Source organism: Cibotium barometz, chromosome 15, assembly GCF_041138505.1.
Source record: "Cibotium barometz isolate CiBa-2024 chromosome 15, ASM4113850v1, whole genome shotgun sequence".
NCBI lineage: Eukaryota > Viridiplantae > Streptophyta > Polypodiopsida > Cyatheales > Cibotiaceae > Cibotium > Cibotium barometz.
Genome location: NC_141060.1, coordinates 49,065,524 through 49,088,802, shown reverse-complemented (window position 1 = coordinate 49,088,802; position 23,279 = coordinate 49,065,524). Strand labels below are relative to the sequence as shown.

Below are 23,279 nucleotides of genomic sequence, written 5' to 3'. Positions count from 1 at the left end.
TCTCCCACTAAAGTGATGAAAGAAAATATCAAGGGTGTGATAAGCCCTTTTTATCACAAGATAATTACGAGGGACCTTTGAAACCTTAGAACCTTGGAAACAAAAATCACCAAGCAAATTTGAAAAATACTTTCCCTCCTATAAAGAAGGAGAAGAATGTGCAGACGGTGGAGGATCCAATTCAGCCACAATTCAGCCTCAAACTACGCTGCAATCGATCCTCCTGCTGCGCCTGGAGCTGCACTGGCTTGTCAATTGAGTTGATTAACAACAAATGATGCTTCAATTAATCGGTGATTAGCTACTGGTTTGGTTGCTCCTTCTAGGGTTCTGTTGATGCTGCTAGTTCTCACGGTTTACTGCCCCAAGCGGAGAGGTTATGGGCTGGGCTTCACTGCATGGAGAAGGGATACAAAAACCCCACAAAGCTGCTACGGACGCTTGGCTCAATTAGGCGAATTACAGCCTCCAATCAACCTCTCTTCTTAGTTTCTCAACTATAGGTGACGGATTGTGTTTGTTTTCTGTAGGCCCAAGGCTTTAAGATTGACGCCCTAAGCTAGGGTACTACAGCCCTCACACAATGAGTGCAATGAACACTCACACAAGTGGGATTGAGCCTTCCAACTTGTGCTTAGCTCCACTCTGTTTTGCTGAAACCAGCCTCTGGTACAAACCAAAGTGCGGTAGACTAGCAGTCACCCAATCCAATTGTAGTCTAGCCAATAAAACAAATATATGGGAGCTAGAGTGCTCCAACACATGAAAAAGAACAACACCTGTTGGCCCCAAAGCTTGGCGCCCCTTTCGGTATTTCTTTATTCAAATTCAATGGAAAAGTTTAAACAAGTACAACATGGCCATTCATGGCTTGTATGTGTGCATGTCCAATCTGCCAATCCTCTAGACCTCTTAGCATAGAGGTTACACATAGCTTTGTGTCCCAAAAACACCACACTGTTATCTCCTCTAATCTGCCAAGATAGTGCATCCATGAGGCCTTGAATATGCATTTGACTGAACCATGCACATAGGCACAAACTCAGCCATGAAAACAGTCCAAAAACTCTTCCAAACCAGGCCACAAACTTGCCCTGTTTCCACCCTCCGAACTGCCAAACCCTTCCTCTCTCAAAGGGCCAAAGAGCACAACTCCGGAACAGTAATGAGCGAGTGAAAAGAGAGACTTAGTGTGACACCTCTTGTAATCCCACCTCTGCCCCCCCCCCCCCCCCCCCCCCCCCCCAGATGTAGGGGAGGTGGCACAAATCAAGGAGAAATCAGTGGGATTAGATACTTGGCACCTTGTGGATGTAAAAGCTGAGAAACTTACAGTCCTTGTGTCGCTTTTCATAAGAGATAGGAGGCGTGATGAAACCGATCCCGTCAAGTGGGAAAGACTCCGTTGGACACCTACACGTTTAATAGCACAACTTTAAAACCACAAATATGAAATGGACAACTTAAAACAACTTGAAACTTAAATGAACAGAAATGGAAAGATGGACACCAGCACTGGGGCCGGAACGGGCCGACCCCCCCCCTCAATATATGATATATTTATTGGGAGTATTTAAAGAATACAATGCTCCATGGGTTCTGAGAACCAGATAATGTCCATGTACATATGAAAACAGTACTAAACAAATAGCTCGAATTTCGATGTAGAAGCTCGAAGCAGATTGACCACTAGTGTGGTCCAATCGCTACGGTCCTGTGCTTTCACTGGACTCCGCGGAGAGCACCACACTGGTGTTCCGAGACCACGCACAGACAGGCGCTCTCGTACTAACGCCTGGCTCTCCCGATCTCAGCACCTTTGGACCGAGGTTCGCCCATATAGCTTGGACAACCCGGCACCGAACGGGTGTAGGCCGAGCGGGACGAATCTTTTACCAGATTTAAACATTAAATGCTTTACTCAAATCTGAAAATCACTTACTTGTAGTTGGTTGATAGAAGACCAAGACTTGTGGAATGATGAAGCCAATCAGGTGATGCGAAGTCTTCCTTGTAGAACACCCGAGGAGATGATGTACCGCCACAAAGGACACAACCGCCTGCTGGAGCACAGCCTGGACAGCATACAGGTGAGGTTGCCAACAATAGGTGGTGGGCAGCCTGTAGCATGTGCTGTTGTAGAGCAGCCAGCCGCTTGTGGAAAAACAAACGTAGGAGAGGTGTAGGGCAGCCACCAGGGAGTACAGTCGTAGCAGAGGGTACAGAAGGTACACAGCCTGCAGCAAGAAGGTACAGCCTGCAGAAAACTGGCGCAGCCACCTGGGAGGGAACAGAGATGCGACCTGAAGTGGGGGCAGCCGCCTGTGAGGAGGGTACCACAGCTTGCAGGAAAACAGGTGCAAGGAGAAGAGCAGCCGCCTGTAGTTGCAGCCCCTGGGAAGAGTAGCCGCCTGCAGGGCAGTAGCAGCCAGCAGCAACAAGCTGAGTCGCCTGTAGAGGAGATGGCCTCTCTTAAGAGCATGCGCCTGTTGCAAGTGTAGGAGAGGCTAGTGAAGCGCACAACCGCCTGGGAGACAGTATGCGCAGCAGTACAGGGAAAAGATGGCAGCCGCCTGCTGTAAATTCAGTCGCCAGCAGAGATGGGAAAAGCATGCGCCTGGTTGCTGTAGGAGCAGAGGCGTAGGTGACGACTTCTTGGTCTTCACGTGGAAGGAGAATCGGGTGATGAACAAACGCCAAATTGAAGCGATGGATCCTTCACGCTTGAAGGAGGCCCTTTCTTTTAATAAATTAATGTAGAGTTTAACTCCACGCTTGCATGAGGGTGGGGGAGTTTGGGTAGGTGCCCTTGCCCACCCCCACACTCACTTAAATGGGGCTCCCCACCTTGGCCCCAAAGTGGGTGCCCAAAGTGGTGCCCACATTTAAATGAATGTGAACACTTCACCTTATAAAACAAAGGGATTAGAGATAAAATATTAAAACAACATGTGTAACATACTTACCACCTGTTCACATGCACTGAAACTTGTCAGAATACAGAGCAGACTTCACGACTCACTGGCAGGCGTCCCCGCTCAGTAAGTAACACGTCAGGCAGGCAAACACACGAATACATGTCATGCGAAAACAGTTTCAAACAAGCAAATCATGTGTGCATGTGCAAATAGTAACATGGACATATCTCCCGTTCATGGAACATGTACAAAATATCTGTCGGCACAAAACTGGCACGACATAAAAACATAAAAACCTGGTCTTCCTATGGAGTGACAGTCCCATAGGTAAGACACAGTTCCAGGCACGAGTTTCCCTAGGTGTGACAGTCCCATAGGTAAAACACGGCACGAATACTGGCTCTTCCATGGCGTGACAGTCCCATGGATCGAACACAGTCCAGGTCATACACGGGTGGCACTGATCTGGCTCCCGTCCATACGACACCATCCTGCTAACACACGGGTGGCACCAGTCTGGCTCCCGTCCATGTCAGCAAAATACTGGCCTCTTCACACGAGACACTGGCCTGGCCTCAAGTGAACGAGACGCAAAAATGTGGGAATGGACCAAATGGTCGGCCAATTGGTGACATCCCCCCGGGCTTCTAAAGAGTTGACCTCAACTTAAAGGCCTCAAGATATGCCTGCAACAATTGCGGATAATCTGCAAAGTAATCTTCATTTACCCATTTGGCATCAATAGGCAAATAATTTTTAAACTTCACAAGTTATCTCCTGGAAAGCTTTCCTGCAGGTAGCTTTCTCTCCTTGTGAAAAACAATCTGTTCTGGCTGGAGGATCTCCTCAAGCTCTTCAATTTCTGGCGGATCTTCTGTGACAGGCGCATCAGGATCTGGCCCCACATATTTCCGAAATAGACTCACATGAAAAGCATTGTGAATCTTCCAATGACTAGGTAAAGCAAGCCTGTATGACACTTCATTGATCTTATGAATCACCTTGAAGGGTCCATAATAGCGAGGAGAAAGCTTAGGGTATGATCCTTCTCGTCCTAGCCTCTTCCGAAGCCTAGCCTTCTCAAATTTCAGCAATACCCAATCACCTTCTTTGACTTCCATGTCCCTTCTATGCTTGTCAGCAGCCTTTTTATGCTTATCCTGAGATCTTGCAATGGCTGTTCGCACCTGACCAAAGGCAACATCCAAGTCTCGAACATATTCATCAGCAGCAAAAATCTCATCCTTTGTACGAAGGATGGGTGGCAAGACCACTCTGCCATAAATAATCTCAAACGGAGCCTTTCCTGTGGAAGCATGGATCGTATTGTTGTAGGCAAACTCAACAAGTGGAAGATACTTCTCCCATGCACTCTTTTGATCTGCCACATAACACTTCAACAAATCCAACACGGCTGAATTTGCAGCTTCACTTTGGCCATCCGTTTGGGGATGATAAGCTCATGAAAACTCAAGCTTAGTACCCATATTATCAAACAAAGCCCTCCAAAATAGGCTTGTAGTCCTGGGATCTCTATCCCCAACAATGGATTTAGGCATACCATGATGCTTGAAAATATTAGCAAGAAAAAGCTTTACCATATGATCAGCTTTGATGGTTTTCTTGACGGGCAAGAAGTGAGCTTGCTTGCTAAACCTGTCCACAATAGTCCAAATAGCATCATTCCCATGCTGGGATCTAGGCAAATCCATAATAAAATCCATCGTGATACTTTCCCAAGGTTGCGAGGGAATAGGCAATGGCTGAAGCAAACCTGGAGGCTTTTGCCTGTCAAATTTCACCTTTTGGCAAGTAATACATGCACGCACATAAGCCTCAATGTCTTTACGCATGCTCGGCCAAAAGAAGTACCTCTCAATCATGCGAGTAGTAGGCATAATACCTCTATGACCAGCATATGGTGGAGCGTGACATTCGTCCATAACCTTTGGACGCAAATCCTTGACCACACATAGACAATTATCCTTCATGAGATAACCCTCATTGATAACATAAGAGGCATGTGAATGACCAGCCATCAAATCAGTCCATATATGGCAAAAATCAGCATCCAAATGATACAAATCTCTCATAGCAGATAGATCTCCATGAGAGGCCACTGAAATTGCAGCAATATAAGGCCTCCTAGATAGTGCATCGGCCACCACATTTTTCTTTCCTGGAGTATGCACAATCTGAAAATGAAACATGGAAAGAAAATTTGCCATTCTCATCTGCTTCTCTGAAAGCTTGGTTTGAGATAGAAAGTATCTCAAGCTTTGATGATCTGTCTTGACTACAAATTCAGCCCCAAGAAGGTAGTGTTTCCAAATCTTTAAGGCGTGAATTACAGCCAAGAGCTCTTTCTCATAGATATCCATATGAAGCTCGGCATCATGCAAACGACGGCTCTCGTATGCAACTGCATGCCCTTCTTGATTTAGGACAGCTCCTATGCAATCACCACAAGCATCACATTCAACCACGAATGACTTGTGCAAGTCAGGAACAATCAATACTGGACCACATATGATCGCATGCTTGAGCTGCAAGAAAGCATCCTGTTCCTTTGAAGTCCATTTGAAAGCAATTTTCTTCTTCGTGAGATCATGTAGAGGAGTGGCAATCATGGCGAAATGCCTTATGAAACGCCTGTAGTACGAACATAATCCCAGAAAACTACGTACTTGATGTACGTTTTGCAATTCGGGCCAATTCCGAATAGTCTCGATCTTTGCAGGATCCATTGTAACTCCATCTTTGGATACAATATGTCCCAGATAATGAATCTCTGAAAGGAAAAACTCACTTTTCTTAGCATTAACGAAAAGTTTATGCTTCCGCAACTCTTCGAACACTGTGACCAAATGAGTTCTGTGTTCCTGCTCATTCTTGGAGAAAACCAAGATATCATCAAAGAAGACTCCTGTAAACTTGCGATGGGATCGGAATATCCTATCCATCATACGATTAAAGGTAGCAGGAGCATTGGTGAGACCAAAAGGCATTACCAAGAATTCATATAATCCGAAAGCTGTCCTGAATGCAGTCTTATGGACATCTTGTGGCACCACTCGGATCTGGTGATAACCACTCTTCAAATCAAGTCTGCTAAAGCAAGCTGAACCATCAAGCTTATCCAAGATATCATCAATACGTGGAATAGGAAATCTGTTCTTGATGGTAAGCTTGTTCAAAGCTCTATAGTCTACACACATTCGGAATGATCCGTCCTTCTTTTGAACTAGAAGCACAGGAGAGCAGTAAGGTGAGGAACTGGGCTGAACCAAACCTTTCTCTAAAAGCTCGTTTACCTGCTTCATAATTTCTTCTTGTTGTGCGGCACTCACTCGGTATGCGGGTTTGTTAGGTGGAGAACTACCTGGCACAAGATCTATGCGGTGATCTTCGGGCCTTTGGGGAGGTAATTCACCTGGCAACGAGTCAGCAAAACAGTCTTTGAATGCATTAAGAAAATTCAGCCTATCATTAGACATAGCATCCACATTTTGATGATCTGGCACAAGACTATCACGCACAAAAACCAAGTACGCTGAAAGACTCTTTTTCATTGCTTTATTAATTTGGATGTGTGATACAACTGGGATAGAATCCCCTTCTTTGCCAGCATCAATAAAGTGCATGCGGCCTTTATGCATAAAAGAAATCATATTGGACTTGTAGTCTTTGCGGGGCTCAAGCCTATGATGCCACGGCTTGCCCAACAATACATCACATCCATTCAGAGGAGCAACTAGAAAATGCTCATTGTCAAGGTAGCCCTGTATATGAATACGCAACTTCCCAATCAAAGGGGTAACCTGCACCTCTTTGCCAATAAATGCAGCTTCGGCTTCAATCTGAGGTCCCATGCTTTCAACCTCAATTCCCAATGCAGCTGCCATTTGCATAGAGATGAAATTGTCAGTTGCACAATCATCAAACATGAATAATGCGGGCTGATCCTTGATTTGCCCCCAAGCCTTGCAAACCATTCTCTCTTTAGCATCATGACCTGTATTACCTTGCACATCAGGAACTGCATGAACATTTGCTTTGGTGTGCTTGTCCTCGTGCTTTGGTTTGCGATCTGGGCATTGCCGGAACATGTGGTCTTTGCTACCACAAGAAAAGCATTTTCCATCCTTAGCATATTGCTCTCTTTGCTCCGGGGTTAATCCAAATTTGTTCTTTCTTGGGCCCTGTTCTTTATTTTCAGCTTTACCACCCTTGTAGGACTCCCGGAAGTTCTTTTTAGATGGCTGTCCACCCTTTTGCTGATTTGGGACAGCCTTGTCCTTCCCCTTGGAACCTCCTTGATCTTGCTTGATCTTGAGCACCAACTGCTCTGTGGCAAGGGCAGAAGCTGTGAGTTGTTGCAATGTATGTTTTGGGTGCAATTCAATACCCGATCTATAAGCAGGTTGCAATCCAGAACGAAACTTCCTCTTTCTTTCATCCTCTGAGATTAGCATGAAGGGAGTCACTTCCAGCAACACTTTCCAAAATTTGTTCACATACTGTTGCACACTCTCATTATCTTTTTGTTCCAGCCTGTCCCACTTTTGAGTGAGAGTTTGCTCCGCGTTGGGTGGCAAGAACTGAGCATAAAATCTATCTTTGAATTCCTTCCAAGTAGAGATGGGATCCTTGGTGATCTTTTCGGTGATCCACCAATGGGCAGCAGTGCCTTTCAGAAACATGCTAGCATGGCGCACCTTCGACTTTTCTGTAAAGTCCTCATCGCTAAAAGCAATGTCGAACTGTGCCACAAACGCTAACACCTTAGAAGCATCATGTTCACCATGAAAGACATCAAATTTGACAGACTTATCACCTGCTTTGAACTCCTTCAGTTTCTTGGCATGAGGCTCATGGTCCTCTCTTTTTCTTTTCCCCTTATCCAACGGGGTAGCCCTGTCTGCATGGGCTCCATGGGCCGTCAAAGAAGCTTCATGGGGCACGGTGGCATGTGCTCCACGAACTCGAAGCTCAGATGCATGTGACTTACCTGCATATGGCATAGTCTCTCCATGAGACAACTCAGAAGGCAAAATTTTTCTGGAAGCAGACCTGTCACCATGAGATACATATCTTGCATGCATGTGACTTTCGTGCCCTCCATGAGCACTGGCATACATATATCGGTCAGGCTTAGTGCCTTGTGGAGAGGATGCATGACGAGAGGTGACAGTCACCTCTTCCTTTTGCATATAAGATTTCAGCCTCTGGGATGCGGGATCTCCATGCTTCAAACGAGGTGGATTTCTGAATTTTAGCTCTCCGTCATCCCCCTCTTTGATATCACCTTTGCGAAGGAGATAGGCAAGTGCCAACTCCCTTGGTTTCTTGCCCACTTCACGAGCCATAGATTCAAAGGTTACATCAACCATAGCATCAGCCTTCCTGGCTTCAATAGCACTTTGTAGATGGGGATCTTCATGCAAAAACTTCAATTCTTGCTCTTGAGCCTGCAAAAGTTTTCTCATATGTTCCATTTCAGCTCTCATAGCATGAGGGTCTTGTTCAAGCATAACTGTCTTTCCTGGAGACAGTTGACCTTTGGATTCACTATCCATAACCCTTTCAAGGGGCTTGTGTCTACCTCGCAGGGCATCAGACCCACGAGAAGCACTAGAGGGACCCCTCGAATTTGGTACTTCCAAAGGGTTGCCTTGGCTGTCCATTGTGTTCAAAGTTTGCTAAAAGCGGGATGTCCAGTACACAGGTTCGTTTCCCCACTAGGAAGAGGGAAACAACCGTGCTCTGATACCAATGAAACCGATCCCGTCAAGTGGGAAAGACTCCGTTGGACACCTACACGTTTAATAGCACAACTTTAAAACCACAAATATGAAATGGACAACTTAAAACAACTTGAAACTTAAATGAACAGAAATGGAAAGATGGACACCAGCACTGGGGCCGGAACGGGCCGACCCCCCCCCTCAATATATGATATATTTATTGGGAGTATTTAAAGAATACAATGCTCCATGGGTTCTGAGAACCAGATAATGTCCATGTACATATGAAAACAGTACTAAACAAATAGCTCGAATTTCGATGTAGAAGCTCGAAGCAGATTGACCACTAGTGTGGTCCAATCGCTACGGTCCTGTGCTTTCACTGGACTCCGCGGAGAGCACCACACTGGTGTTCCGAGACCACGCACAGACAGGCGCTCTCGTACTAACGCCTGGCTCTCCCGATCTCAGCACCTTTGGACCGAGGTTCGCCCATATAGCTTGGACAACCCGGCACCGAACGGGTGTAGGCCGAGCGGGACGAATCTTTTACCAGATTTAAACATTAAATGCTTTAGTCAAATCTGAAAATCACTTACTTGTAGTTGGTTGATAGAAGACCAAGACTTGTGGAATGATGAAGCCAATCAGGTGATGCGAAGTCTTCCTTGTAGAACACCCGAGGAGATGATGTACCGCCACAAAGGACACAACCGCCTGCTGGAGCACAGCCTGGACAGCATACAGGTGAGGTTGCCAACAATAGGTGGTGGGCAGCCTGTAGCATGTGCTGTTGTAGAGCAGCCAGCCGCTTGTGGAAAAACAAACGTAGGAGAGGTGTAGGGCAGCCACCAGGGAGTACAGTCGTAGCAGAGGGTACAGAAGGTACACAGCCTGCAGCAAGAAGGTACAGCCTGCAGAAAACTGGCGCAGCCACCGGGGAGGGAACAGAGATGCGACCTGAAGTGGGGGCAGCCGCCTGTGAGGAGGGTACCACAGCCTGCAGGAAAACAGGTGCAAGGAGAAGAGCAGCCGCCTGTAGTTGCAGCCCCTGGGAAGAGTAGCCGCCTGCAGGGCAGTAGCAGCCAGCAGCAACAAGCTGAGTCGCCTGTAGAGGAGATGGCCTCTCTTAAGAGCATGCGCCTGTTGCAAGTGTAGGAGAGGCTAGTGAAGCGCACAACCGCCTGGGAGACAGTATGCGCAGCAGTACAGGGAAAAGATGGCAGCCGCCTGCTGTAAATTCAGTCGCCAGCAGAGATGGGAAAAGCATGCGCCTGGTTGCTGTAGGAGCAGAGGCGTAGGTGACGACTTCTTGGTCTTCACGTGGAAGGAGAATCGGGTGATGAACAAACGCCAAATTGAAGCGATGGATCCTTCACGCTTGAAGGAGGCCCTTTCTTTTAATAAATTAATGTAGAGTTTAACTCCACGCTTGCATGAGGGTGGGGGAGTTTGGGTAGGTGCCCTTGCCCACCCCCACACTCACTTAAATGGGGCTCCCCACCTTGGCCCCAAAGTGGGTGCCCAAAGTGGTGCCCACATTTAAATGAATGTGAACACTTCACCTTATAAAACAAAGGGATTAGAGATAAAATATTAAAACAACATGTGTAACATACTTACCACCTGTTCACATGCACTGAAACTTGTCAGAATACAGAGCAGACTTCACGACTCACTGGCAGGCGTCCCCGCTCAGTAAGTAACACGTCAGGCAGGCAAACACACGAATACATGTCATGCGAAAACAGTTTCAAACAAGCAAATCATGTGTGCATGTGCAAATAGTAACATGGACATATCTCCCGTTCATGGAACATGTACAAAATATCTGTCGGCACAAAACTGGCACGACATAAAAACATAAAAACCTGGTCTTCCTATGGAGTGACAGTCCCATAGGTAAGACACAGTTCCAGGCACGAGTTTCCCTAGGTGTGACAGTCCCATAGGTAAAACACGGCACGAATACTGGCTCTTCCATGGCGTGACAGTCCCATGGATCGAACACAGTCCAGGTCATACACGGGTGGCACTGATCTGGCTCCCGTCCATACGACACCATCTTGCTAACACACGGGTGGCACCAGTCTGGCTCCCGTCCATGTCAGCAAAATACTGGCCTCTTCACACGAGACACTGGCCTGGCCTCAAGTGAACGAGACGCAAAAATGTGGGAATGGACCAAATGGTCGGCCAATTGGTGACACGTGAGGAAAAGCCCCGTTCTGTCCTGCCCTCGTGTCTTGTAGTCGCCTGCAGTCCAGCACCTGATTTGACGTGATAGAGAGAGAGAACACTTGTGGGTGAACCTGCTGTCCAGCCCTGCACTCCCTCCTACAGTCCACGTTTCTGTGTCAGCTTTTCCTGTATGGACAGCAGTACAGCCAGCCAGCCTCTTGCCAAAAGCACAGGAGAAGGAGATTCAGTAGGCGCCTGTATACACTGCAGCGCAACAGCCAACCAGCCCTCCAAAAGCCAAAGAGAGAGAAAGGTTCAGCGCCTGCAGTAAAACAGCCAACTAGCCTTCACTCTCCAAAAAGCAGACCAGGGTGTGGTATTCAGCACCGCCTGTATACACTACAATGCCGCCCACCAGCAGTCCCTTCCAAAAAGCATGAGTTAGAAGCGCAGCCCCACCAGCAGCCTTTTTCCAAAAAACATGAGAGAGAGAGAGAGGCGTGCTAGCCTCCACTCTCCAAAAGTGGTGTAGGCCTCCAAAATTAGCCTAGGGGCCACCATCCTTTAAAAAAGGTTTTATAAAGGTTATAAACCTTTAAACTTTAATTCCTTTCTGTCCCCTCAACACTTGGGGTTGTCCACAAGGTTATAAACCTTAAACATCCACACATGGGGTTGTCCACAAGGTTATAAACCTTAAACATATATCTTGTTCTCCCACCACCATGCTCTCACTTATGCTGCACAAATTCACAGGCTCATGACATTTGCACACAGAAGAACACAGACTTTGATGCCTTCTTTATGTTGATGCTTTTAATCATCAATGTTGGCCACCATTTGAGATTGATGATTGCTCAAGGTCTTCCACCATACTTCTTGTTGATGATGGCTTTGAAGAGAGTCACCAAACTCAGCTCCAATGCACCAAGGTTGATGTACTCAACCTTCTCTCTCAATGCCCTCACACTAGCAACGGTCTTGTATAAAAACAGAGATTTGTATTCTACTTCTCCTCACTCACAAAGAGTTTTTCATAGATGCTTTCTCTTCCTTCTCTTGTGCCACTCAAGATGAAGAGACTAATGCTTTGCCTCCCTCACTCTTATGCACGCCACTTACACAAGCATAGGGAAAAAGTACACCACAAAGCAATGCTCACCAAGGGATTAAGGATGTTGGCCTTCTTGGTGCTTCAAAGTGCTAGTCTCTAAGAAGCAAGAATCAACACTCAAATGCAACAAAATAACTCTCTCACCAATTTGCCGCTTAATGATAAGAGACATGGTTGTGAACAAATCACACATATGAACCCACACACTTCTCACATAGAGAAAGCTCCAAAGAAGGGTAGCTCTGATACCATGTTAAAAGACATGGTGTGAGCTTAAGCTTGACAATGGAGATGGTTATTACATAAGCAAACTCACACCAATTGAGCAACACATGCAACCACTTGGATAAAGATGAGATGTGACCAATGAGCAATGGAATGTACTCAAGGGTCACGACTAAGCATAAACACATGCTAATGAGAATGCCAAAGAAGAGAGTATTTCCACAAAGGACCATTAGCAACTAAGCAAGTACACAAAGCATGGGCTTTACTCTTTCCACATAGCTCTATGAGAATGAGTAGAGTGTCCTATTTATATAGGCTCAAGAGAAGGGGGCACCTAGAGCCCATGAATCTCTCCACCTTCCTTAGAATTCTCACCAGACTTACCTAAAAGGTGATGCCTCAATTAAGAAAAAGAATGTACTAGACCTACACTTAGTTACTCCAGTAAATGAGCCTTCTAACCTTAGAACAAGACACTCTAAGGTACCACTAAGGATCTCACACTAAGAATGGATGCTAGATCACATATTTTCTAATAGCTCATCTGACCTGGGAAAAAATACCAAAAAAAGGGGGAAATATGTGGGTGGCCAGCCCACAACCAAGGGCCACAAAAGGAAACAAATATGCTGCTAGTCAGTAACCATGGGTTACAAGCTAACCCATGGTTTACACCTTGCCTAAACCCCTAGCATCTCTCCATTCAGGAAAGCCGACTTGATGTCCATTTGGAATACGGGCCATCTATGATGTCTTGCGAGAGCAAGAATGGTGTGAATCGTAATCAACTGGGTGGTCCGAGCGAAGGTCTCATCGAAGTCGACCCCAAGACATTGAGTATAGCCCTTGGCAACCAACCTCGCCTTCTGCTTGTCCAAGCTGCCATTAGCTTTGTACTTTGTTTTGAAGATCTAGCGCACACCAATCACCTTACACTATTGTGACCTAGGTACCAAAATCCAAGTGCCATTCCATTCTATAGCATTCAGCTCTGCCTGCATAGCATGACTCCAAGGCTCATGTGAAAGAGCCTCATCCATAGAAGTGGGATCAGAAGAACCATGAATAATAGAGGACATAAGAGCATAACAAAAACGTTATCCTCGTGAATTTGTTTCCCAGTAGTAACTCTGGAAGATCGCCTTAGAAAACCAGGCGGAGGAGCAAAAGGAAGCTCTCTCAACCCAGAATCACAAACTGTATGAAAACACTATCCAGGCACGAGTTTGCTCGAGCTCGCTGGAGGAGGAGCAGAGTCATCATCATCATCACTTGAATGAGAATCCACAACTGAGGTGTAATAGAAGAAGGGGGAGGAGGAGGAGGTGGAGTGAGAAGAAGCTCATCACCCCCTTTGAAGATGCAAGAGTCTCGTCGAACACCACATCACAGCTCACAACTTTGCCGGCCTGCTAATCATAAAGATGATATGCCTTGGACACATAACTATATCCTAGAAAAGTCATACGTTGAGACTTCAAGTCTGATGCTCCTTAGGCACATGTACATATGTCGAACAAGCAAATACCCTCAAATGAACAACAAAGGGCTTCTCACCTTGGAAAGCCTCATATGGAGTTTTAGTTGGAAGAGCAACAGTAGGAGACCTGTTCTGAATATAAACAGTTGTAAAAGCCACCTCATCCCTGAAACGCTGAGGTGAAGAGCAGTGCTCAAGCATAGCATGGGACATCTCTATGATAGTTCGATTCTTCCTCTCTGCAACTCCATTCTGTGATGGAGTATATGTTGTAGTAAGCTGTCTCTGAATGCCGTGATCTTTGCAATATTGAAGTTTTATTTGGAAGAGCAACAATAGGAGACCTGTTCTGAATATAGACAGTAGTAGAAGCCACCTCAGCCTAGAAACGTTGAGGTGAAGAGAAATGCTCAAGCATAGCACAGGCCATCTCCATGATAGTCCGATTCTTCCTCTCTGCAACTCCATTCTGTGATGAAGTATATGATGGAGTAAGGTGTCTCCGAATGCCGTGACCTTGCAGTATTGCTGAAACTCCTGGGATGTAAACTCACCTCCTCTGTCAGACCTAAGAACCTTGACCGAAGAACCAGTTTCTTTTTCCACCTCAGTCCTCCAATCACGAAAGTGTTGAGAAACCTCATCCTTGGTCTTCAAAAAGAAAACCCTAGTAAATTTGGAGAAGTCATCCACCATCACAAGCATATCCAACGCCTTATTCAAAGACGTAGTACTCATCGGACCACATAAGTCTGCATGAACAAGAGCAAGTGATGTTGAAGATCTGTGTTGTGTTGGCTCCTTCAGAAAGGTGGCTCGGTGTTGCTTCCCTTGTAAACAAGAGGAGCATACAGAAGTTGGAGCCTTGATGGTCGGTAAACCCCCGACCAACCCATCCTTTGAAGCTCACTGAAGAAGTTGAAAGCTCAAATTGCCAAACCGAGCATGCCAAAGAGCTGAAGAAGAACCATGAGAGAGCAAAGCGGTCAACTTGTATAAGCCACTATCTTGGACTCCCTGAGCCAAGATGTTACAAGAAGATCACCTTTGCACCCTAAGCTGTAAGAGCACCCACTTAAAAAAGCAAAAGGTTAAATGCCAAATCTGGAATGTAAAGAATGTCAGAGAAGTACCTCTTGTCGTCGAAAGAGCGGAAGATGGGGATGGTGACACGTCCATGAGCTAGCACGGAAGAAGAATCACCCAAGGTGATAGAACCTGTCCTGGTAGTAAAGTCCTTGAACCAATCCCAATGAGGTGTCATGTGAGCCATGGTGTGATGGTCCTAGGTGATGGCCTCGATAACACCACCAACCACACAAGATGAAAACATACAAGGGTCAATGCCGGAGGACTTCAAAATCACAACTTCAAAGGCACACCTCAACCATGTTGTCACCACCTAACACTTGAGTGATTCAGTGTTAATCTAGCTATGTTCAGACCTTCACGCACAGATGACTCTCCTCAACAAGATCACCCAGATCAGCAGCTCTCACACAACCACAGCTCCAAAACCCACAGCTCTAACACTGAATGAAAGCTGGCTCAAACAGCCAATGAGATGGATAAAGCACTAACCAGATCCCAACCCCTTGTTAAGGCTCAAACTTCAGCAAAACTCTAACCCTCTTTGTTCAGATCACACAAAAACACAGACCTTGAGAACCATGACAACACAATACCAAATCAAGAACTACTCTCACACACAAGATGTTTCAACTAGCCTCACACAGGATCATCATTGTCAACCACCCAGAAACGATAGATTTTCTTCTGCAACCTAATCTTCAGAGACAAAGGAAAGGTGATGACATATAGCCAGGCTCAGCTCTCTGAGACTCTGGACCTTGACACGAAAAGGAAGCTCTACAGAAAAAAACTCAACTCCTCCTTCACAAACAACAAGAGACACCTGAATGTCGGGGATGAATCCAAGCTGCAATTGAGCTGTATACAATGGTCCTTTGATCCACTGACTCCTCAGCACTCCCTCTGCTATGATTCAATGTACCGAAATTCAAGATGCTATCCCTGTCTTGTCCACCGTTTCTCACTCGGATCTCTGTCCTTCTCTTCAACCAAGCTGCTGGAACTCCAGCATGCCTTCCCCCGTCGTTTTTTGGTTCCCCCTGCCAAAAACAATCTGTTGCTGCCATCATCTGTAGAGAGCCATGCATACTAAACATGAACTGGTGTGGTTTCCATTCTATAATCATGTTTTTTTGGCTCTCTCCATCGGCTGATCTCTCTCCTACTGCCAAATGTGCAAACCTTCTATTCATGAGTGGGATACATGTGACATTGCAACATCATCATGTGTATCATTAACAACAAGGCATCCCCATCATCTCTCTCATGCATCCCCATACCTTCTACCATCTCCTACATCATAATCACTCCAGGATCAATTAAAGTCATCCCTTCTTGAGCTCACAAACTGGGGTTCTGATCCCTATGGTGTTCATCACAAAAATGCCTCTCACAACAATCCAAGACTGAGACTGAGAAGTCACAAGTGCCAGTGTACGAGAAGCACCGGCTAATAGAAGAATACCATCATCGTTCTTGGTTTGGGACACCATCGTAGAGGTAGAGTCCTTTCCTTCTTCATCCCGCTTCTTCTTGTAACATTGGGGCTGTTTATGACCCTTCTTGCCACAATAGTGACACTCCACATCCTTGTTTTTAGAAGATTTATCTTTTTCTTTGTTTTTGTCTTTGTCGTTGTCCTTGGAGTTCATTTCAAAACCCCCTTTCCCTTTCTTCTGTTGATTCTTCCCTTTATCTCAAGCTGCCAAAGCTCCATCAGAACCACCAAAGGTGCCTGTCTACTCCTCAAAACGAGACTCAATCTGACAATGAGGTGATAGCTCAAGTGGTGAAGGTGTTTGCCTAGGACCATAGCAGCCAGGTACGGGACGGGACGTATAATACGGCAAAGTATAATACGCGTATTATACGTCTTTTTCGCGGGGCCAAAATAAAAAACGCCATTTAAAAAAAAAATAAAAAACACTAGTTTAATTACATTTGGTCGAGACATGTCACATACATGTTTAAAGTTGAAACTTGAAGTGTTGAACTTTAAGACTCAAGACTGGAGTTATAACTTATGAACTTATGAACGTTTAAACTTTAAACTTTAATTTTGAAAGACAAGGAGAGACTTGAGTTATGAATCATTATCATGCTTAAAGAGATTAGAGAATACAAGATAATCATGAAATGTACTGAGTACTCATGAATCTAAAATCACAAAATGGGAATCTTGAATCCTGAATCCTAACATAAATAAGGATGAAGCCGCAACATAATAACAATGAACATATGTCATACATAAAAATGAGCCACTAGTCTGTAGATACTGGAATGTGGCATACAAAATGTGACTCATGAGTCATTCATCAGAGTCAAGACTCGGACTCTGAGCTAGAATCATCCCCACCATGGTCACGGTCATGCTCATCCTCCTCACTAACACTCCAATCACTAATGCTGGCCTCTCCCTCTGGCTCGGGCTCTGCCTCTGCCTCTGCCTCTGCCCCTGCCCCTGCCCCTGCCCCTGCCCCTGCCTCAAGGCCCCTACCCCTGGCTCTGCCTCTACCCCTGCCTCTGCCTCTGCCTCTATCCCTTCCTCTGCCCCTGCCTATGGTGCCGGTCCTCGTGCGAGTCTGATGTGCAAAAGAGGCTCTCTCTGCTGCAAGGAAAGCCCACACTTCATCTTCTTCATCACGAGGGTGCACTAGCTCCTCCATGCGAATCTCAACCTTGAAAGTGTCGGGATTGATCTCATTGATTGCTTTCATTTTTTCCCTCTTTCGAAGAAGCTTCAGATTGGAATTGACAAAGACAAGACGCTTTAATTGTGCAGGCAACAAGCAATGTCTTTTCTTTGTGTGTATGGCCGCAAACAAGCTCCAATTTCTCTCACAAGCGCCGGAGGAGCAATCTTGTGAGAGAACCCTCATAGCAATGCGCTGTAGCTCGGCACAGTCACCACCATACTTCTCCCACTAACTGACAGGTTTAAGCTGGGCATCTCGAAGACTAGCTCGTGGTGAGCCAAAATCAACATCATGCATGTTGCGAAACCGAAGAAGCTGGGTCTCGAGAAGATCTTGCGTTACTGGGTCTCTCTCCACTTTGGTGGTGTACTCTCTCCATCCCACATTTAGCTCGTGATCATGTCTCTGAGCATCTTGTCTCCAAAGTGGATGCAAGATGTGGCTAACAACATGAATTGGACGATGAAACCAATCCCATCGTGTTTGCCATATCTCCTTGATTTCATCCATCCTATTGACATAGAAGTTTAGAACAAAAGACAATAAATTAGAATCTAGAATACATTATAAGAAAAAAGACTCAAGAGTCAAAAGCAAAGAACGACTTACGTCCTACAACTTGCAAGTAGCATACCTATCATCATCAAAGAGGTTGCTTGCATTGAAGGCCGCGCCCACCTTCTCCATGAACTCGTAGATGAGGCCCATGGTGCATCCCTCCGAGTCGCTAAGGCGTAGTGCTGCGATCAATGGCTCCATGAATGCTACAATGCACTCCGCATCATGCCAAAAGACTGCCTCATAGATGAGATCCTCAAATCTTTTGCCCTTTTCGGTGCGGCTACCATCCCATGAAATCCATTTGTCATCCGTAATCATACGCCGCAAACCATGTCGACATTTTACCAATTTTTGGAGGACAATGAAGAGGTAGGCAAAGCGGGTACTTGAAGGCTTTGCGAGCTCCGTCTCACAATTTGCCCGATAGATACCAAGAGCTCGTTGCTTTCTTGTCACATAGTTTACCATAAACTCAGCCTTCTTCACCACATCCGCCACCCATGGTATGGCTCCCACATCTTCAATTAGAAGATCAATCGAATGCGAAGCACAAGGAACCCAACTGATTTGTGGATAGTCTCTCTCCACTAGTGCGCCGGCAGCCTTGCAATTGGATGCATTATCTGTGACTACTGCAACCACATTCTCGCTTCCCACTTGTTCTATTGCTGCCTTTAGATGCCCATAGATAAATTCAGCTGTATGTGCCTCCCCGGAGCCATCTATGGCAGTCAAGAACATGGTGCCGAGACAACAAGAGACAAGGATATTTAAGAGAGGGCGGCGTTTGGTGTCCGACCACCCGTCACACATAATAGTACACCCATACCTTGCCCATGCCGCCCGTATTGGTGCTAGCTCCTTCTCAATGTCCATGACCTCTGCCTTCAATTCTTTGGTGCGAAGAATCTCATATGATGGAGGCTTGAATGTGGGCCCCGCATCCGCCATCGCACTAAGCATGTGTAGAAAAGCCGGCTTGCGAGCATGGTCAAAGGGCACATTGCACTCGAAGAAGTATTGCCGAACTCTTCGTCTTGCATTCTTATGCTTGATTTTGGTCCAACTTTGTTGAAGAGACTTCTTTGGCACATTTGGAGGTGGAGGGCTTGTGGTCAAAGATGGATGTGCACCACCGCTATGTGGATGAGAAGAGGCTAGAGCTCGAGAAGAACCGGCAACTGATGATGCGGGAACATCCCGTTGTGGTGAAGTCTGGGAGGAATCTATGATGGAAGGTGCCGTACCTTGAACCTCAACTCGGGCTCTCTTTCTGGCACGAACAACACTTGGATCTTCACCCAATTTCTGAATGACATCGTTGGGAATGTCGTTGGGACACACATCAACTCCCTCGCCAGTAATGTGGAGAAGGTGAGCTCTTTAACACGCGGTGCACTGCCGGTGTAGACAATGTTGCAATGCTTGCACTGCCAATTTTTATCAGCCTTGTTCTCGATCACTTCATCCCATACCGCTAATTTCTTTCTCCCCATGTTGCGTCTCACACGAGTGCCGCCGCCCGCGTAGCCTGTAGGTAGTAATAAGTATGCGTGTGTGAGTGTGTGTGTAGATAGTATGTAATATGTATTGAGACGAGAGAGAGAGAGAGAGAGAGAGAGAGAGAGAGGAGAGAGAGAGAAAATGAAATGAAATGATATATTAACGTCTTCAGAAGGCCAAAATGACCTATGAGACCAAAAAGGTTACAACAATTGGTAGATCTGATACAATGTCTGTGTAAGGAAAGCTAAAAACAACTAAACAACTAACTGAAACCGAAACAACTATGAGGAAAAGTACGGTACTAGGAGCTCCTAATGGATAACATCTGGGAGGAAAACTCCAGCAACAAAGGTAAGCATCATACACATCACTATCCAAAGATGTCTCTCATCGGTCGATGGCGGATATCCTCAATGTCCTCCATGGTGAGTACTCTGACTGGACGTCTCCCATGCCGTGCTAGTATGTTGCTGCCTTGGGGGCCTGAGCAAGGGTGGGTGGGAAAGGGGGGCGACCAGCACAGCGAGGAAGCGAACAAAGGGAGAGAGGAGCAAGGGTGGGTAGGGAAAGGGGGGCGACCAGCACAGCGAGGATGCGAACAAAGGGAGAGAGGGGGAGCGGCGAGTAGGGGCGAACGAGCAGAGATGAGAGAGAGAGCACCGTACCGTGTGAGGTTGGAACTTGGGCGTGAAGGTTCGGGAAGCAACAGAGCGCACCAGAGCGCACGCGGATCCCAAAAAAGCCCAGGCATAACGTTAAACGTTAGCCTGGCAAATTTTTTAATTGAAAAAAAACCTCACGTTTTTTTTCAAAAGGACGTTTTTAATCCAAAAAAACGTCCCGTCGAGTATTTTTTTTATAAAAAACGCGTTTTATAGCTGCTATGCCTAGGACCAAGAGGTCCTGGGTTCAAAACTCCCCTTGGTGCTGCGGCGGCACCATCGCCTACGGGTGGATAAGCTACAGGTGGCTGTCTATGGACGGTGGAATCTGGTAACTATGGGGGGATCTTGGGCCAAAGGCCAGTGGGAAAAAAAAAACGAGACTCAATTTGCATAATGGAGGGGAGAACTTCCTCCCAAGTAATGGGAACAACACGAGGAGAAGAAACAAGAGATTGAAAGAACGCATCAAACCTCTCTAGAAGCTTGGATAGAAGCCGAATAGCTATATCCTGTGTAGAGATATTCTTGCCACATACAACAAGCTCGCCTTGGAGATCTTTCATCTTCGTGTGGTGAAAGTAGACAAAGAAGAAAAGGCAGAAACCGAAAGATTCATAAGTTGATTTTCCAAAGCCAAAATCTATCCCGGAGACTTATTCTCGTAAAGATGTGCAAGGGTTTTCCAAACTTCATGTGCCGCATCTGCTATACGCACATGAGAGAGAAGTGAATCCTCACAATTCAACATGAGAAAGGAGGAAACACAACGATCAGTTGCCGCCCAAGCATCAACATGTGTGTGAGTCACACCAATTATGGAAAGGGTGGGAGGGGTGGCATTGGCAGCTGTAATGACCCAATCCTAGAGATCCACTCCACGCAAGGCCGATTTCACCTTCACTTTCCACAATGTATAGTTGGAGCCATCCAACTTGCCAAACTCAGAGAACATATGAAGCACAATCGAGGTAGCTATCACTGAACTCGGGCTCAATCTTAGAAGAAAACACACAACTTAGAAGAAAGAAGTGTCCACCACAGGTACCAAGCTGCCATCAAAGCCAGAATCCACACAAGACCCCCTCTGCAAGAGATAGTGTCCAATGGAGTAGAAAACGCAGCCAACAAAGGGGCTGCAAACCTAAAAATACAGGCCAACCAGCTTCCACACTGCAGATGAGAAAAACGCTGAAGAGAAGGTACCTTAAGGCTGAAAACGATGAAGTCGAGGTGAAGGTAGAGCGACCAGCAGCAACTGTTCAGAAAACGTAGCAACCAGAGAATTGCAGATTTGAAAAATGTCGAGGAGAAAGGGCTGTAGACAGTAGAATATGGGGCAGCAGAAAAACACTGATCCTAGAGCTCTGATACCATGATAGAGTGCGCACAAAGCGGAAGCAAGGGGAGCACTAGAATGTGCTGAACTAAGAGTGCAAGAAAGAGAGATATGAAGCTAATAAGTTGAATATACTATAGTGAAAGCAATCCCGAGCAAGAGACCAAAGAGTCTCATAAGTGAAGGATACAAGAGAGAGAGTGTGTCAACACATGAACCACACAACTCAATGATCAATGAATGAAAAGGGAGAGAGGCCAGCCCACCCATTTATAGGTAAAAAGGGGTTGGCCAATTGGAGCATAAGGAGCTCGCCGACTGGGACATGCCCACCTAACCTGGGAAAAAATACGAGGAAAAAGGGGAAAAATACGGGTGGCCAGCCCACAACCAAGGGCCATAAAAGGGAACAAAGATGGGCAAATACATGGGCAGCATATGGGGATGAATATGCTAAAGGCGGCAGTAGTGAGAGGTTATTCTTTGTTCACACATGATGTAGAAAATTCAATGCACAAAAATATGGTTGATGTTCAAACTGCAGAACATTCTTTGCATGGTAACTTGAGCAATCAGGCTACCATGAAGTTGAGGTGTAGCCTCTACATTACTCGCATTGTAAATATGTCTACATCAATCAGGTGCTTTACTTACAATATACAAGGCCTCTATGATGTAAATAAATGGAGGTGTTTCGGTCATATGTAAATACTATGCATCCCCATGTGGTTTGTTTGCAAGAACATAATCAGCATAGTTTTGCTGGAAGACAAGGAGTCTTCTTTGGATATCAAATTTTCTATGCAAGAACTCAAGCTTTGGTACCTTCTAAATGCTACTCAATATGCACATGTAAAAATATGGATTGATCATACATTGCGCCTCCTTGATTATTCGCCTATACGGCTTGGTCTGCACTTTGGCATGGCTCACAATTGTCGTCCCTTACCTCATAAAAGGCTACTTATGATTAATAATAGTTATTTGTCGCATGCTCTTTTCACTGATTTGGTACGTACAGCTGTATATCCCCTTCTTGTGCACATGCAAGAGGATATAGATTTTGCTTGGTTCAGCTCTGTACAGTGAATGCAAGCTGTGATACAGGACTATGGCAGGTGGTACATGGGAGAGAATAGAAGACAAATTGACCAAGAAAAAATTGCAATGCAAGAGTACAGTGAAATCAGCCACTCTAGAGAGCTGAATAATGCTAAACAACAACTTGTTAACACAAGCTGAAAATTTTCTTCGCCATAATGATGATCGTAAGCTTACTAAATGGCAAACTAGGGCAAGACAAAAGTCATTACTTGATAAAGGTTGCTTGTCAAAATCTTTTTTCAAAGGCCTGCATGCTTCTAGACAAAAACAATGCATTGCAAGAGTCAAAAGAACAGATGGTACTTGGACATGCACAAAAACACAGCTTTCAGATGCTTGCCATGAATATTTTTCTCGCATTTTTACTACCCCTCTCCCACTTCCAAGGGAGGCTCTTGATGGGTGAGAACTTTTCTTACAACAGGTTATGCCCATCATTACACGTCAAGAGGCTAACAATATGGATGAGCCCTTCAAGATGAATTGGATGATGCTATGAAAGGTCTAGGCAAACGGAAGTCTCTAGGCTGGGATGGCTTGAGTGTGGAGTTCTTTTAGATATTTTTGAATCGCCAATTTTACTTATGGTGAATCATTGTTGGAATGTTGGACAGTTGCCATGCTCGTGGAAAGAAGGCTTGCTGAAATTAC

The 23,279-nt window shown here is 45.7% G+C and overlaps 2 protein-coding genes across 2 annotated transcripts in view; both read right to left on the bottom strand.

Annotated features, from left to right (window-relative positions):
* The window catches only part of LOC147631402 (uncharacterized), a 166,436-nt gene that overhangs the window by 22,937 nt on the left and 120,220 nt on the right, over positions 1-23,279 (bottom strand). The window lies entirely within an intron of this gene.
* Positions 17,685-19,513, bottom strand: LOC147631404 (uncharacterized). Its single transcript, XM_086809919.1, has 3 exons — positions 19,362-19,513; positions 18,091-19,290; positions 17,685-17,967 (listed from the first exon to the last, which is right to left on the bottom strand). Exons 1-3 carry the CDS (start codon positions 19,511-19,513, stop codon positions 17,685-17,687), a joined length of 1,635 nt encoding a protein of 544 aa, XP_086666045.1.